Genomic DNA, 16528 nt, shown 5'->3' with positions numbered 1-16528 from the left:
GGACGCCGTCTGCGAGCTTTTAAATGTTTCAACGTTGCTATTTTCGGGAGGGTTTTCCTGCCGTGTCGCTGGTCCACTTCCTGTCGCAACAATCGCCTTCAGGCGTCCACGTGATGGAACATTGACATCAAAGTTGCTTTCTTGCATGTGGTAGATTCGCTGTAGCCGAAATAATCAGTGAACGCATCATGGAGGTCTTAAAAATGTCCAAATGCTCTCAAACGGCTGTGCAGTGAATGAAAATATTCAGACGCTGTCGGGCCATTTCTTATGGGAAACATGAAGAATCTGTCCACGACCATAAAGTGCAAGTAATATAAGTATCAACCTAAGATATTATCGTTTATATTTCAAGTGGACTCAATGATTCCCATTCCTTCAATCCAAGGAAATTAAGCGACTCACGATGGAGCGCGCCAAAGATGGAGGCCGAGCTAACGTTCATCTTAATAAAACAGCAGCAGCCCTGACAGAGATTTCATTTGACCGTTTTCTCACACTTCTTTTCACACTTCTCGGCCCCTTTGACACATCGCTTTCCACGCACGCACGCCAAATGGGATGCAAGTTCAATGTAATCCAAGAAGAAGATCCAACAGGAAGCAAAACTCACTCAAAACATGCTCAAGCACTGGATGAGAAATGCAACTTTTTCTTCATTCATCTCGATTTCATTTTTCAAAAGACCTTCTTTGCTATTAATTCCCTCCAAAAGTGTTTCGATATCCGATTGGAGCACTTTACACGCCATCACATCCACTGAAAATGTTTACCTTTTCATTCAAAATAACATTAACAAATATTTGCGTTTGTGTGTGTAACAGGAAACCTACACAAAAAAAAAAACAAAAAAAACATTGCATGTCAAAACATTTAATAGACTTGGACAACAATAACAGAGGAGAACTCAAAATCAAATGCAATATTGTTCATCCAGTTCATGCAAAATGAAGAAAGGCACCTTCACGTTATCAGGCCACCAACACTCAGTGCAATGTCTCCCTCTCGTGGCCATGTACCAGTGGTACAACAATCATCTCATCTCATCTCATCGGCGTATGCTCAAAGGCGTTTGAAAAATGCTCGTTTAACAGTAAAAGATGCCAAATATTGATGTCAACGTACAATGTGCACATAAAGGGCATCATAGCTTGGAGTGAAACTTACTTTATGTTGCACATATTCTACACAGACATCAATCATGACATTTAAAAGTAAATAAACTGCGGGAAATTTGGGTTATTTTAAACTAAAAGATTGGAATTTGTGCGCATTATTGATATTATTTCAACATTAACAAATAATTTGTTTGGAATTTGTTGGATTTATTCATACAGTTCTTTTATTTTAAAATTAAGACGTAATGGGAATTTTAGGGTCTCTGTTCATGTGACTATTGTTTAAAAAACATTTTTTTTAACTATTTATGAAGTTCTAACACATTAAAATGGGAATTTTGTTGACCTCATGTAATTATTTAATTCATGTATTGATTTATTTAATCCAATTATACTCTTAAGACAAAAAAAAAAAGACGCTCAAGAGTCATTTTGAAATGTGACACTTAAATTAAAAAAATTACAATTTGCCTTTTTTCTACTAATGTGAATGTGAGATTTGTGAAAAGTTAAATGTTGAAATTATTACAAAAATCTTTCAGTGTTCATTTGTTTCTTCGTTTACACCCAAACAAAAGTGAAAGAGAGTAACTAGAACACATTTACACGCAAACACATAAAGGATTGAAAAACACAATACGTATATCAACATATTAAAATAACAAATAATCCAAACATCTTCATAAAAAAGGCATTTGAACCCTTCAAATTTGAATTTGAAGGCATTTGAACCCCGTGTTGGCAGAAACTGGATGATGAGGACAAAAGTTTGCTTTCGCTTTCGGTTTTGGTCTTTAGGAAAAAATACCAGCGTGGGCGAAACAGTCCAGTGCATTGGACAATAAATGTTGAATTCTGGATTGGTTTGACGTCGTTGCACAAATCAGATCATGAAGGACTGAGTCGCTTTGTAGGTCTTGATCTGTGAAAAACGCACACACACACACAAAAAAAATCAGTAGTTTGAATGAGCCTGCCTGTGATTAGCAGCAGCACAAACACTCACATTGTGGATGGTTGGAGGAGGCGGATTGTACGATTTGCTGCTGCAAGACAAACTGTACAAGTTGCTTCAATGTACAAAAGGTTTTGAGAAAAACAAAAGCCAGACGAGCAACTCACCTTTTTGACTTCTTCTCTTCTGGTTGAAGGAAGAAAAATGGGAGATGCTCAGACATTTGCATTGTTGTGATGTTTGAACATATTTAAATATATTCAACCAACATTTGAATACATTTGAATTTCTTAAAAGTAGAAATCTTGCACTGCAGACATAACGATAAATCATAAGAAACAAGAACAAACAGTTTACATGTTTAATTTTCAAACTTATTTGTATAATGTAAGTAAATGCTAAATAAAATAATAATAATAATAATCATAATCATCATCATCATAATTTGTGCACTTGTTGCATTATCTCCTGACTACCAAGAAAAATAAATATTGTCCAATCATGTTTATTTTGATATTCCCCAATCTTTGTGAAGTAACTGGAATACTGCAAAAGAAATTTTGGGGAAAAAAAATATATCTATATTTTTAAGCTATGATATGTCCACTACAGAGGACATTTTTTCAAACTTAAATGCTAGGCTCAAATTCAGTTATAATAATTCAAACAATACTTTGTGTTTTTAAGAGTCTTAAAAAAAAAATGCGAACAACATTTAAAGCCTAAATTTGTTCAATAAAAACTTTTCCTCTTCCCTAAAAAGTGCTTGCACGGAGGGAAGCCATTTTCTTTTATGATGCAATCAAAGGTGGCAAAGCCCCGCCCCTCCACATTTGCTATGATTGGAAAGCTCCGAATGTCCTCGATAGAGCACAAAAGGAGTTCAGGAAGATTATGAGGGCAAAATGCTGCTATTAGCAGTTAGCCTACAAGTACGTTGGAACATTTACTCCACATTGGCAGTTCCACACTTCCGTACATGATCACAAATTCTCAATGTGTGTCTTTTGTACATGCTTGATGCTTCCAAATTATGGGGACGCCGCTATGAGATGACTCACTCGTGCAGAATCCTCGACGTCGGCACACACACGCAAAGATGGCGCCGAGGAACGCGAGAATCACAAACGCCGAAGCGCCGGCGATCAAGATGGAGATTTCCGCCGGGTCTACACACACAAAATACAAATAAAATGGAATACAATCAAGAACGAGTTAGGTAGGAGGGAATCAACTCAACTTACGGTCAATAACTTTTAGTTGTTGCGCCACGCAGCTCTTGGGCGCCCCCACACTGTCGGAGGTCTCACAGCGATACATCCCAGAATCCACTTTGGAAACGCTCGCAAACTTCTGTGAAGCGTGAACGAACGAAAGAAAAAAAGAGAAAGAGCGCCGGCTGCACGTCACGTGTGTCCATACGAGAGCGCCCCTCTTGCGACGTGCGTCCCGCAGCGGGCGCGAGCTCACTGACCAGCGTGCCTTTGCGCGTGTCCATGCTGTACGGCGTGTCGGACGACACCGTCAGCGCCGTGTTGTCTTTGTACCAGCTGTACGTCGCCGGGGACGCGCTCTGCTGGTCCTTGCACAGGAGCTCCAGGTCGGAGCCCACAAAAACCGAGCGGGGTACCTCGCAAGACGGGATGTGGGGCGGCACTGCGGCAACAAACGCAATACTGCAACAACACTCACGTAACAGCTCAAAACGGGAACAGTGACACCATTCGACAACAACTCGCTGGCACACATCTTGTGCTTCCAATTGGAAGGAAGCGCCAAAAAAATAAATAAATAAAAAAATAAAAAAGGAAGGAAGTGCCTGCTTGGAAAACGGGTTTCAACCCTCTTTCAAATGAATGGAACGATACTGCTAATAGCACATTGCTAGCTCGCTTCGCCGCAACTTCGCTGCAACTAGAGCCAACATTTGCTGTCACTTAGCTGCTCTGTTCCATGTGGGAACTTAATACTTTTCCATATTTTTTTCCCGGTCGGAAAAAATCGAATAAAAATGCTGTCAGCATCCCACTCAAACACCGTGATTGAAATATTCTAAAGATTCTAATCAAATCTGAAAAGATATCAATATAAAAATATATATTGAAAATAAATATGAAATCACATGACTATAAATAATAAAAACGAAATAAAATGTCAATATAACCCGAAGCCGCTGTTGAATTCGTCCCGTGTGACAGTTTCAATTCAAAGCGAGCGTGAATGCGTCCAGCTTCTGCCTGGCATTGCGCCCGCGTGCCGAATATCACCGACGGACGCTTACCGTGTACGTGGAGAGCGACGGTGGCCTCTCCGAAGCTGACGTGGTCGTCGCCGGCCGTCACCTCACAGCGAAACTCCCCGGAGTCTTTCTGTGTCACCGAGTGGATGGTCAGAGTGGCGCCCTCCATCTTGGCCCGGCCTGCGTACGAGCCTGCGGTGATGGCAAATCAGCCATCAAGAAAGAAGAAGAAGTCATTTCTGTTTGAAAGGCCAGAAAAGAGCGAGAGAGGTCGTCACCCACTGGTGAATTTGTTGTGAAAGTAGACAAAGCTCACAGCTTTTCCTTTCTTCTTCCACTCGATTCGAGGGTTCTGATCCTTCTCGGTGTGGAAGTCGCAGGACAGAACAGCATCTGGAAGGACGGGACACGCTTATGTACGCCGACTTTCTGCCTTTGGAGGGAGCGTCGACGGCTTCTGTTCAAGAAAGGATTTCCAAAGAAAAGAAAAACAAGCTCTTACTTGCTTACCTGTGTGTTCATGGACCTCCACTTTGCTTTTAGAAGCGCTCACTGTCACTGACATGCTGACCGGACCTGCAAAAAGGAAAATGAACAACAAATTCCACCATTGTGGCTTCAGCCATCCACATTCGTTTCGTGCGGCGCCAGTTGCGACGTGCCCGGCCAATCGCAACAAACGACCCTTCAGTAGCGCGGACTGAATATCGGCTCACGTTTCGATGGCACGATTACGGCGCCAAATTCAAATCGGCTCATTTCTGCAAACGCATGCAAATGGGAAACTCGGCAAATTTAAAAACAGGGCAGAGATTCATTTTGATCTTGCTAGCAAACGAGGTCGTTTTCGTTAGCAAAAAATAACAAAGACTAAAATGTCAAAAAAATTCCTTACCAAAATATAAAAAAGGAAAATGCTTTTGAAAAAACGACAACGAAAACTGATGAAAGAGCCTTTCGTTGATTTTTCTTTCATATCTCATCATGTCAACATGAACACGATTCGTGGGGGAATTTCCAAGTTGGTGTGTTGGTGTGTTTGTGTGTGGCGGTACCAGGAGCGCCGCCGCTCTTTTGGAATGTCGAAGTGATGGAAGACTTTCAGAAGGGGCGGATTCAACCCCATTCTGATAACCTCTTTTCTCACACACAAGAGGACGGAGCAGAATGAAGAATGAAACTAGTTGAAACAACTTACACTATACAGTAAGTAAGTCATATCTTTGATCGATTCAGCTTTATGTTAGAACCTCTCAGACAGTCTCGATCAAAACCGAGTCATCTATTTTTGTCAAATGTTGCATTGGACATTCAAGGGTTAAATCTGAGCTCGAAGTTGAGCCTGAAGTTCTTGTGAAGCGACCCAACTTGAAACGGGACTTTTGTCCTGATCAAGAAAGAGCACGTGAACGTCTCTCATCAGCTTCAGCATCAGTGGAAACAAAAACCGCGACCTGCCTCAAAAAAATGTTTGTAATTCATAGAAACGAAAACAATTTGATTGAACATTTTTAAAAGCACGCACATTTGTTCATTCACAGTTTTAGGTCGGTTCAATTTTGTTTTTTACATCCTAAAGGAAAATCACAATTGTTATCGTAAGTTAACTAAACAAACACTGCGACACTAAAACTGATTTCATCTGCACATTTTGCACATGCAAGTTAATTGAAAAGAGCGACATGCAAACAAGTGTCTTCTTTTTCTTTTTGTAACACTCACAATGTATGCAGAGTAGAAGAAAGAGCGTGAAAATCATCATCGTCGTCTTGTCGTCTTCCGTGTTCGCTCGTCGCGTGCTCGATGTGAGGAAATTCGTGAGGACCTGCTGAAGTTTCACAGGGGGAGAAAAAAAAAAAAGGCGCGAGCGAGGGTCGTGCAGCAGATGACGACACGTGACCATCATCATCATCATCATCATCATCAAAAGTGGCACGTGATCCCCAGACACAATTCATGACAATGGAAATGAATTGAGTCCATTATTACTTATTTTCAATTTGATTCTAATTAACTTTGTATTATTGTTTACTTACAAACTTTACTTGTAGAAGACGTTTGACGTCATGCATGCTGTTGACAGGAAGTTGAATCACTGTAGTTGGTTTGTTTTGATTGTATTATTGTTCATGGTTTATGTTATGTAGTGTTTTGTGACAGCTGCAGCTTTTTGGAAGGAGGCTACTAGTAGCAGTACTAGTAATATAAAATCAAAGCAGAATAGTAGTTGTAGATTTGAAGAATTTTACAATAAAATATTGTGATTTTATTTTACAGGAAAACGTCTTCATTTTGAAAGAATAAAGTTGTCATTTATGGCAGCAGTAATGTGGTCATTTTAGAATAAAAATATAAGATTTGATGTAAATAATGTCATTTTGACAAGGAAAAAGAGTATTTTATGACAGAGTTGCAGTGATATGAAAATGCAGTTGTAATTTTACAATAAAGAGTCAGAAAAGTAAAGACTTTATGACAAAAAAAAAAGCAATCCAATCACCCTCAAAGTATGAAGAAAACAATAGAAGAGAATAAAGGCAGATAAATAAAACATATATTTCATATGTTCGCGATGGATGGATATATAGTCAATAAATTAAAAATGTAGATCCATTTATGTAGTTAAGTTAAACAGCTGGCGACCTAGCATTGACCCCTGAGGGACACCACAACCAACGCCAGATCGATCGATCGATCGATCGCATGCATGTACAGTATCGCTGCATGTGAAAACAAAACGTGCGGCGTGCCAGTTGTTCTCGCTGAGGCCTGCCGGTGTCGTCGCCATTATTTGATTCCGGAGAAGAAGCAGCAGCTGCAGCTGCAGCTCCAAGCGTGTCCTTGCATATTGGGTTTCCCTCCTGCATGGCGCACACAAGCGCCCATTGTGGCCCATGCCGCTCGCCTGCGCCACATGCTTACGTTTGGCCCAAATGAGGATCCAAACACAGCAGATCTTCGCCACTGCAGCTGTTCAACGCTGTCAACTGTCGTCCTGCGACAAGCACACACTTCCAACATGACACTTTGCACAGGCGCGTTGCCCCCTCACATATAAGAAATCCTCTTGTAAGCGAATCATCAGGTCAACACTTTCGCTACAGCTGCACAATTGAAGGAGCGACCAGAGTGGAGACTGGGGAGGCGTTCCTAATATTTTGGTTGCCTTATATCGCGACATGTACAAGTCAACTCGATGGAGGTCAGAACTCGTCAGGCCTTCTATTCTTCGACATTTTTACAACCTAAATGACCATACAGTGGTGCCTTCAGATATGCGTTTAATTGTTTCATAACTTAAAACTAATTGACCTTATTCATAGGTATGGTGCGTATAAAACATATTTTTCCCCCCAAATTGTATTCTTGCGCTTTTTGTAATTTTAGTAAGTTACTTTTTATTTCTTGATTTTGCTTTCTGGGATATTTGGGTGCCCTTTGCTTTTACATATATAAAATTGTTTTGTAAGTAAATTGAATTTTGAACTACTATGTGAACCTTGTATATGAAATGTGCTAAAAGTTGCCCTTTCCTTCCCTTGAGATTTCAAACAAAAACAACTAAAATGTCATTTTGAATAGAAAATGGGACTCCATAATATTGAGCTTTATAAAAACACACAATGGCATATTTAAATGGACAATCTGACCGGCTCCATATTTAATCAGCAAAGCAAAATTAAAACAAATTTTAATATCAATACAGTATACAGTTTATGCAGTAATAATTAAGAATAAAATTGGGCTTAACCTGCAACATAACACAACGTTTTAATTCCTTCGCCTTGTATTTGTAGTTTTATGCAGTCTGGTGTATTGCAAACTCCATTCATGTTTTATTTATTTAATTCATTGATCTGTCCGTCTGTCTGTCTTATAAAGCAAAGAAGAGTCCATGTTGGGCGCGAAAGTACAGCAGAGTGTTTGCACTTCCCATCTGCGTCCACATGGTGGTGCTGTGGCCCAAGTGTAGCTCACGAATGTTTCGCACTCAGGTGCCATTTTGGTTGTTTTCCTTCCATCATCACTGAACTTTTGTCTTGTAGCCTGGAATGATTCTCCAGTTGCCATGACGACGCCAACGACGTCATCGAAGGCTAAAACAATTGAGATAGGAGCTCGTTCTGTTGTTGGACTTCATATAGTTCATAAAGCAAAGATGTAACGAGAAGAACATATTGACATTTCCTGCATGTGTTAATGGTGTTTCAAAACGATTCAAATGAATACAGTATATTGAAATTGAAATTAGCCCGAAGTGCAGGTCATCGCAAACAAGAAAAATAATAAACACAATAAACACAATGCATCACATTCTTGTCAGCATGAAGCTTCTGTGCAACTGCAATTCCTCTCACCTTCGCACCTGCTGTGCTGAGCCGGATGAAGCATCATTTATTTGTCCACCAGCCCGCTTACCAAACGTACAAGATGATTCGTCGGCTACGTTTGATTGACAGCAGCTCTTTCTCCTTCCTTTCACTAACGCACTGCAAACATCTGCTTTACTGATGCCACATTATGTTTCGAGCTGTGCGTTTTGGCTCAGGATCTTGTTGAAAGACTCTGAGAGCAAACTTTCATGAGACATTTACAGGAAGTAGCCTACTAGTCGCACTTTTAGTCAAGCCGACACTGACTGATTACAAGTTGAAGACACACCTTGGTCAAGGGACGCCATCTTTGTTATTTGTATTTTTCGTAAGTTTGTTTCCTCAAAAAGGCGCTTCCTGATAAACCACAATTCAAACGCAATGTTTGATTTCCATTGGTTAACTTTCATTTTTCATTTCATCTCGCCCACAGTCAACTGGGATAGGTTCCAGCACAACCATGACTCGAATGAGGATCAGCCAGATGGATGGATGTGATTCCACTGCGGCGAATGAATTGTGACAAACATTTTTAAAGAGGTTCGTCGCAAATAAGCAATTAAAACAGCGTGGGCTATTTTTTTTTTTTTTTTGTGGCAGTAAATCAGTCATCATGCGGCAGCGGACAATTGAAATGGAGCCGCCTGTAATCCTCCAGAGTTGAGATCTGCTAATGCCCTGACTGGTTATTACACAGTGAAACTCACTGATGATGATGATGATGATGATGATGATGATGATGCTTGCCATCTGTCATATCCAGACATTTTATGTTGTTAGATGACATCTGACGCATTATTACACACCAGCCAAACAGTTTGTGTGTTTTGCTTTCCAGGCCACGAGTGGATGAAGTGAAACTTTGCTGTCGCTCCGTGACAAGTTTGTCCCATGCGAGGCTAATCTGTGAGCTTCGTTGAAATGTTTTCCTGGTCAACATGGCGCCGCTGATAGCGCCAATCACCTGCATGCACAAAATCTCTCAACAATATAATGGTTGTACATATAGTAAACATAGGGCGCATTTTATTTTTCATTGCAAACGGATATTTTCTGATAGTCAGAGAAAGAAATGATTTTTTTTTTATTTGATGTAGTTACTTTTTGTAAATTCTTGTTTGTAGAGCATCTGTCTTGATAGGTGCTAATGTTTTTAAGAAAAATATACTGTATTTTTTTCAATTGTAATATAGGGATGTTCAATACCACTTTTTTTTCCAGACCGATACCAGTACAAGTATTCTCGATGCCAAGTACTCGATACATAAATACATACATCCCCCCAAAAAGACAGATTAAAAAAAAAAATAAAAAAAAAACTTACTGTATATAGCCCAAAAAAAGCATTTCCCTTAAAATTGCATGAAATGAATCGTTTTCTGTACTTTTAATTTCTAGTTCAAGTTCACAAAACAGCCACAAGAGGGAGCCATTGCGAGTACCGCTACCTGTACTGATAACAGGTGTCAGTACTCGCACATATTTACTAATATAGTAGAGAGTAACAATTTTTTTTGCAGGGCAAAGCTACAGTAGATGCACCATACTGTAACAGGAGATATTTATGTAACTGTAAATTATTGTCAATTTGTTATAATAATAATGCATCAAATTTATATAGCGCTTTTTCTTTTTTTAATACAATATGGAACAATCACGTTCTGTTACTTTCCATATGGTGCCTCAAGATATTTGCTTATTCTCAGTCAAATGTTCATATTTTATGAAGACGCTAATGATTTTTTTTTTTCATTATTAAAACAGTGGGAAAAATATAATAATGGTGATGATGATAATGTTGATTTGTCATTAAATAGTACATTATATATATATATCAATTGAAATGATATGTTAAAAAGAAATATATAAAATGTTCAAAGCAAATCTAAAAAAAATAATAATTGGGTAATATTTTGAATTTTTTTTTTTTATATTACAGGAGTAACGTTTCAATAGAAAAAAATCGCAATGTTACAAGGCTAAATTCAAATAAATGAATACATTTTTCAAGTTACAAAATGAGAAGTCAGAATTCTACAACAAAGAAAAAAGTATAATGTGACAATAAGCTTGCATTACTTCTAAAAGTATTTAATATATACAAACTAAATAAAATCACGTCATAAATCCCCCACTTGAATAACAGAAAAAAAATAGAGTATTTAAAGAATAGTAAAGAATATCTTTACCTCAAAAAATTTTAACTACAAGAATAAAGTTGGATTATATATATATATATGTACTTATAATAAGTATTACTGAGCTACAAAAGTAAGGTTGTAATTTGAAGTACAAAGAAAGATAAAAACACAGATTATGCAAATAAAGTATTATATGTATTCCAAAAAAGGTTTCAATTAAAAATATACAGGAATAAATACTTGAAATATGTCCTCATATTATAACAAGTGCTAATGATTGAATTTCACTTTACAGAAGAAATAAAAACAAGTTACACACCTCAATTCCAAGTTTTATTTAACAACTCAAGAGCTACGGGATTTTTTTTTTTTTTTTACCTGCCCAGAACATTTTTCCTACATGGAAATTTGCCTTATTATTCCCCAAAAGTCCCCAAAAATGAATGATGAAACTTACAGTACTTGCTTATCTGGTCTTTGGATGATCCATCACCAGCATCACATTGAGCAGAATTCAGCAATTACTACGAAACAAAAAGACGACTTGGAGAAATTTTGCATTAGGGGAGCACGAGAAACGATTCATTCCTGGTTGGTTGCTCGCGTGGTCTTCCTGGTCCCACAAAAGAAAAAGAAAAGTCAGCCAGGCGGCAGTCCCGAGCGTTTGAGTCCTCCGCTAGGACACGCAGCAGGTGGACGACTTGGGCTGCTCGAGTACGGACTCCCTGCGCAGATCGTTGGGGACCCCGCCCTCGGGGCCCCACACGTTGAGCTCGCCGTAAAGGCCCATCTCCATCATCTCCTCCTGCCAGGGGATGGCGATGTTGCCCGAGGAGAAGTCGTCAAAGAAGCTCCTGTCCGCGTCCTCCAGCGTGACGCCCTTGACGGAGGAGAAGGCGCCCACGTCGTCCAGGCTTTTGGCGTACACCACCCTCGGGTCGGGAATGAACGGAGGGGAAACGATGCCTGCGGGCGGCATTTCAGTCACTTCTGACTCGTCCGTATCGTCCCTCAACTCAACATCACGCAAAGGCGCAAATGCATGTGATGTTTATGCCTTTGACATCTCACTAAAGATTTTTACTACTTTCAAAAGTTCAAATATTTACATACACAAATATAAACACGCTGATTTATTTGTCATAAAATAAACACATTTTCCCTTGTTTTAAATCAGAATATATTTTTCAAATCATAAACATGCTACTACTCAGTATTAAATAAGTTCAATGCCACTTTTCTTTTTGTTGATAAATAAAATGCAGGAAAAAAAAAAAGAAAAAAAAGTGATTTTAAAGACCTATACGTCCGAATATTGCATTTTTCCGTTTTTTTTCCCCCCATTTTTTTTTTTAATTCTTCTGAATTTCTAATTTTTAATTCCTGTTCATAAAATGGCCAATTGGGGGTAGCCAATACAGATACCTTCAAACAGGTAGGAAATCCTGGTCCTCGAGAGCCACTGTCCTGCTGACTTCCATGTTTCCCTCCACCAATACAGCTGATTTGATGAATTGGATCGTTATCAAGCTTCGACAGAGCTTGCTGCTGATGATGATGATGATGATGATGATGATAACCTGCCAGCGGCATTGGAGGGAGACATGGAAAACAAGCGGGACAGCGGCTCTCGAGGACCAGGGTTAACCTACCCCGGCCTCCAGGTATCGGACCAATATCGATACCTGGTATTGGTACTACTCATCCCCATTAAATAGCACTATTTTAAATATTCTAAATGTATTCAAATGTTATGCGGGTTGTCCAGTCTGTATCGTGTTTATTCCCCAAAGTCAACAAGATCATTAGACACAATTTCTGTGGTGATAAGTCGCTAAGGGAAAGCAAAATATTCGATTCAGCTTTCAGTAGGTGGAAATCAGATATTAGACGCGAGCGTACCTGCGTTCAGCTTCCTCCAGTTGATGTCACTAAAAAAGGGGTGCGCTCTGATTTCGTCACAGCAGCCGTTCTTAAAACCCATCCTCTTGTCGACTTCTTTAGCCAGCAGCCCGTTACACAGAGACTTGGCATTCTCGCTGAAGTGGTCCGTGTAGATCACCTCGCGGGTCAACATTCGCGCTTTCATCTCCTCACGCTCCAGCTGAACACAAGTCAAACAAAAGACATTCACGCAAGTGTCACGCGGTTTGATTTGAAAATAGTGCAAGCAAACCTTCTCTCCTCTGTTCCTGAAGGGGTTCTTGGCGGCGAGGAACTCAAACAAGGTCACACCCAGAGTGAAATAGTCGACGGATGTGTCGTACTTTTCTCCTTTCAGCATTTCTGGAGCCATGTAGCCTGCAAGACACAAAAGGGAACAACGGCAAAAATGGCCTCACATTTGGCACCTTTAGAAAAAAACGGACTGCAGTTTTGGAAAGATTATGCGAATTTTACTTTTGGAATCCAGCTTGACAGAATGTTGATTTCAAATTGCTTCTCAGTGATATTTACTGTACTACACTTGGGCAGAAGCAGGAGTCGCCCATTTGAGTTGCAGTGTTCGTGGTCGCTCCGAGTCAAGTCAGTTAATTGACGTTTGTATTAGAGTGGGGGACTATTTTTGAGAAAAACACATAAATAAAGCGTTACCTGGTGTTCCGGCATAGCCTTTGGTCATCGTTTTTCCTTCTTTCAACTCCACAGCGAGACCAAGGTCGGATATACGAACGTTCCCTACCAGACACATCAGTCGTTACAAACTTTTCATGACAATGAGAAGCATTTACTGTCGTGTTCATTGTTGTGTTACCATCATTGTCGAGGAGCACGTTCTCAGGTTTGAGATCTCTGTAAATGATTCTCTTCTGGTGCAGATGCTCCATGCCTTGAATGATCTGCGCTATATAAAAACAGGCTCTTGGTTCATCAAAGCCCGGATTGTTCTCATCCACCAGATAGATGTGATACCTTCAAGGAAGAGACACAGCCGCCAACTATTAGAGATCCATATGCTAAAAGGAGTTGCATCATGTCAATGGACTGTTCTGGTTGCCCTAAACTGGTGCCTTGTTGCATAAAGCCTGCTCGGATGAGACCCATGTCATTAGTTGAGCTTTTCAGAATATGAAATTACTTGAGATCGCCGCCATTCATGATGGTCATGACCAGACAAAGCTCTTCCTTTGTCTGGAAGGCATAAGCCAGTGACACAATGAAGCGACTGTGGACCTTCTCCAGAATCCTCTTCTCCACCATCGCCCCCTAGGGGAGGAAGAAGGAGAAGCAGGTTTAAAGTACAATTCAGCGATGTCGAGTTTGAAGCACTTTGTCATCAATGGCCTCAGATAAGTCAAGGGCGAGATGCAACCGTGCCAAGCAGTTCCATTTAGATGAGCTTCTCGGTAAAGCCCCCACTAATCACTCAATCCCTGTCTTAGGGTTTAATATCGTGCCTATGCTAAGGATAAATATGATTAGCAGTAGCAACAGAAGCTAAAACATTATGCAATTACAACTAAGAACGATCTGCACAATGAAATAATGACTCACGTTAATAGCCTCAAAACATATGCAATATTATTAAATGGATAAAGGGTCTATTATGGAGTCTACGGCTACATTATATATTCAAAACTAATGTAGTAAGACACACAGGGATATCACTGTTGCTATGAAATCTGACCAGTCCAGGGTGTTGATTCACCCAAAGTCAGGTGGGACATAAACGGTATAGAAAACGGGGGTAACGGTAACCCTAACCCAGTACGGTTATTTTGGTGAGAACAGCAAACATGGCATCTGTCAAGCTAACATTTCCAAAAACGACAAGCATAAAGCCAAAGTGTCAAGAACAGAATGAGAATTCTTTGTAAACTACACTTGTGACACGGCTCTTGCAGCGAATGTCATCAGACAATAGTGGTTTAATTTTAAGACAGAACAACGTACCTCATAGCCTTTCCGTTTCTTCAGTCTCTTTTTGTTCAGTTTTTTACAGGCATAAAGTTTCCCCGTGGCTTTCATCTGACATGCCGACACCTCGCCGAAGCCGCCTTTGCCGAGCACGCGGAAGTCCAGGAACCAGTCCGTGTCCATGGGCTGCATCTCCAGCCACTTCCACTGGAGGAACCTCTTCAAGTACATGCTCTCCAGGAAGAACGCGTAGGGCGCCTCTTTCAAGTAGTCCAGAGTAGTGGCCAACGCCGCCGCAAACAAGTTGTCACCCACAGCAGCCTGGCCCTCTTTCACCTTGGCTATGATGTTCTCAGAGAGGAACGGGCAGAAACCTTTGGCCGAGGCGTCCATGTAGCGCTGGACAATCTTCGAGGCCTTCTTCGCTCTATCCGAATCCTCTGCCAGGTCATAGTCCTCAATGTCCCGCCACAGGCGACAAGCCCCATGGTACTCTTGCTTGGTTTCCAGGAATTCCCGAAAGAGGCGTTTTCCGATGGGCTGCTCCACGCAGACACTGTCAAAAGCCAAATCCAGCGTGTCCTTCAGGTCCTCGCACACGGTGATGTGAGGCAGCTTGAGGCGGGAGTGGTACTTCTTGTCTCGAGCCGCCGCTGGGTTGGAGCCATCGATGCTGCCGCGGGCATTGATGTAAGCGGAATTGGCCACCACAGTGGTCAGCCCCCCGATATCCATGCTGGACTTTCAGGCCACGCAACGGGGGTACATGGCAAGGCGTAAGGAGAACAGAGAGAGGACCGGTGCCGGTATCTGAACCAGCGCTCTGGGCACACCCGACAACTGTGCGCACACATGCACACACCTGAGTCAACACCTTTTAGTTAATCCCCTAACACCCCAATGCCCCAGACAATGAGTGCGAGCACATACTGGAACAGAACAACACTGGCTGCAGGGGACGCTTTCACAACGAGATTTTAGACAGCCTTAAATTGAGTCCGTCCTAATTGTAATCTTACACAAGACCAATGCAGGACTGCTAACGGAGTCAAATTTAAAGTCATCCCATGTTTGAGCAGCCTTTGCTCGGCCTCATAGAACGTGGCATTAGAACTCGAGGTTCTCAGTTACAAGACTCGAATTGTCAAAAAATAAATAAAATAAATCGTTGGATGGACAAACATACACTGGAAGAACAATGACAAGCATTTCAAATTTAAAGTTACGGAGCCGGTGGTAAAAATACAGTTCCTAACCCTCCCATCTCCTATTATGAATGTCTCTAGCATCGAGTAATCCGAGTGACTTTGGGGCAGTGTTCATAAGAAAAAGAAAAAAAACAAGTCTAAAACAAATGTGAAACACTGGACCATCTTGGCTCATAAATTTCAGCCATAAGAGACAAAAACCAGGAATATGACTATGCTAACTAAAGCTCCCTAATAAACTACATTTGTTAAGTTACTCTAAAGTCAGGGAAGATCAAAATGAGAGCCTTGTGGCACTGCAAGTTTGATCTCGAGGTCAACATTAGGGTACTTTGGCTCAGTGGGGAAAATTAGAAATCAATTAACCATTTATGGATTGTCTTAATCTCTGACTCTTAATGTTCTAAACTCGATGGTACATGTTGTGTGTAGATCAGAATGATGCCTGCAGTCACATTTTTTTCTTTAGACAGCAAACTAGAGTGAACCAAAAGTGTTTCTGCCGTATAAAGAGCGTCGCAAAATCAACAGTAAATCCCACACAATTGATTCATAAGACAATTCTTAATTGAATTATAACAGCCATCCCCAATTGAAACCAGTTTTGTGATTGTATATTACTCAGACCATTTCCAG

The 16528-nt window shown here is 40.6% G+C and overlaps 2 protein-coding genes and 1 long non-coding RNA gene across 7 annotated transcripts; 1 reads left to right on the top strand and 2 right to left on the bottom strand.

Moving 5' to 3' along the window:
- Window positions 1-857: 857 nt before the first annotated feature.
- On the bottom strand, window positions 858-6163 carry LOC144030586 (junctional adhesion molecule 2A-like). 3 transcript variants are annotated; one of them, XM_077537019.1, is made up of 10 exons: window positions 6035-6163; window positions 4823-4888; window positions 4595-4705; window positions 4355-4504; window positions 3548-3729; window positions 3318-3426; window positions 3135-3242; window positions 2241-2259; window positions 2125-2176; window positions 858-2040 (listed from the first exon to the last, which is right to left on the bottom strand). In XM_077537019.1, exons 1-10 carry the CDS (start codon window positions 6072-6074, stop codon window positions 2002-2004), a joined length of 876 nt encoding a protein of 291 aa, XP_077393145.1. In that variant the 5' UTR covers window positions 6075-6163; the 3' UTR covers window positions 858-2001. The 3 variants fall into 3 exon arrangements, with proteins under 3 accessions (XP_077393145.1, XP_077393146.1, XP_077393147.1); XM_077537020.1 differs by having other exon boundaries at window positions 2125-2164; XM_077537021.1 differs by having other exon boundaries at window positions 2125-2161.
- Window positions 6164-8654: 2491 nt separating this feature from the next.
- On the top strand, window positions 8655-10468 carry LOC144029980 (uncharacterized). Its single transcript, XR_013287161.1, has 3 exons — window positions 8655-9013; window positions 9119-9225; window positions 9524-10468. It is a non-coding gene; the product is annotated as an uncharacterized LOC144029980 (long non-coding RNA).
- A 678-nt stretch (window positions 10469-11146) lies between these two features.
- Window positions 11147-16386, bottom strand: LOC144029977 (rhodopsin kinase GRK1-like). 3 transcript variants are annotated; one of them, XM_077535769.1, is made up of 8 exons: window positions 14721-16386; window positions 13906-14033; window positions 13582-13739; window positions 13422-13505; window positions 13003-13127; window positions 12729-12930; window positions 12252-12406; window positions 11147-11792 (listed from the first exon to the last, which is right to left on the bottom strand). In XM_077535769.1, exons 1-8 carry the CDS (start codon window positions 15417-15419, stop codon window positions 11622-11624), a joined length of 1722 nt encoding a protein of 573 aa, XP_077391895.1. In that variant the 5' UTR covers window positions 15420-16386; the 3' UTR covers window positions 11147-11621. The 3 variants fall into 3 exon arrangements, with proteins under 3 accessions (XP_077391895.1, XP_077391896.1, XP_077391894.1); XM_077535770.1 differs by lacking the exon at window positions 12252-12406 and having other exon boundaries at window positions 14721-16150; XM_077535768.1 differs by lacking the exon at window positions 12252-12406 and having other exon boundaries at window positions 12729-13127.
- Between the last annotated feature and the right edge of the window lie 142 nt (window positions 16387-16528).

The sequence above is a fragment of the Festucalex cinctus genome, chromosome 11 (genome assembly GCF_051991245.1).
Source record: "Festucalex cinctus isolate MCC-2025b chromosome 11, RoL_Fcin_1.0, whole genome shotgun sequence".
NCBI classification, from domain to species: domain Eukaryota; kingdom Metazoa; phylum Chordata; class Actinopteri; order Syngnathiformes; family Syngnathidae; genus Festucalex; species Festucalex cinctus.
Note: the sequence above shows the minus strand (reverse complement) of the source record. Positions and strands in the feature narration are given on the sequence as shown.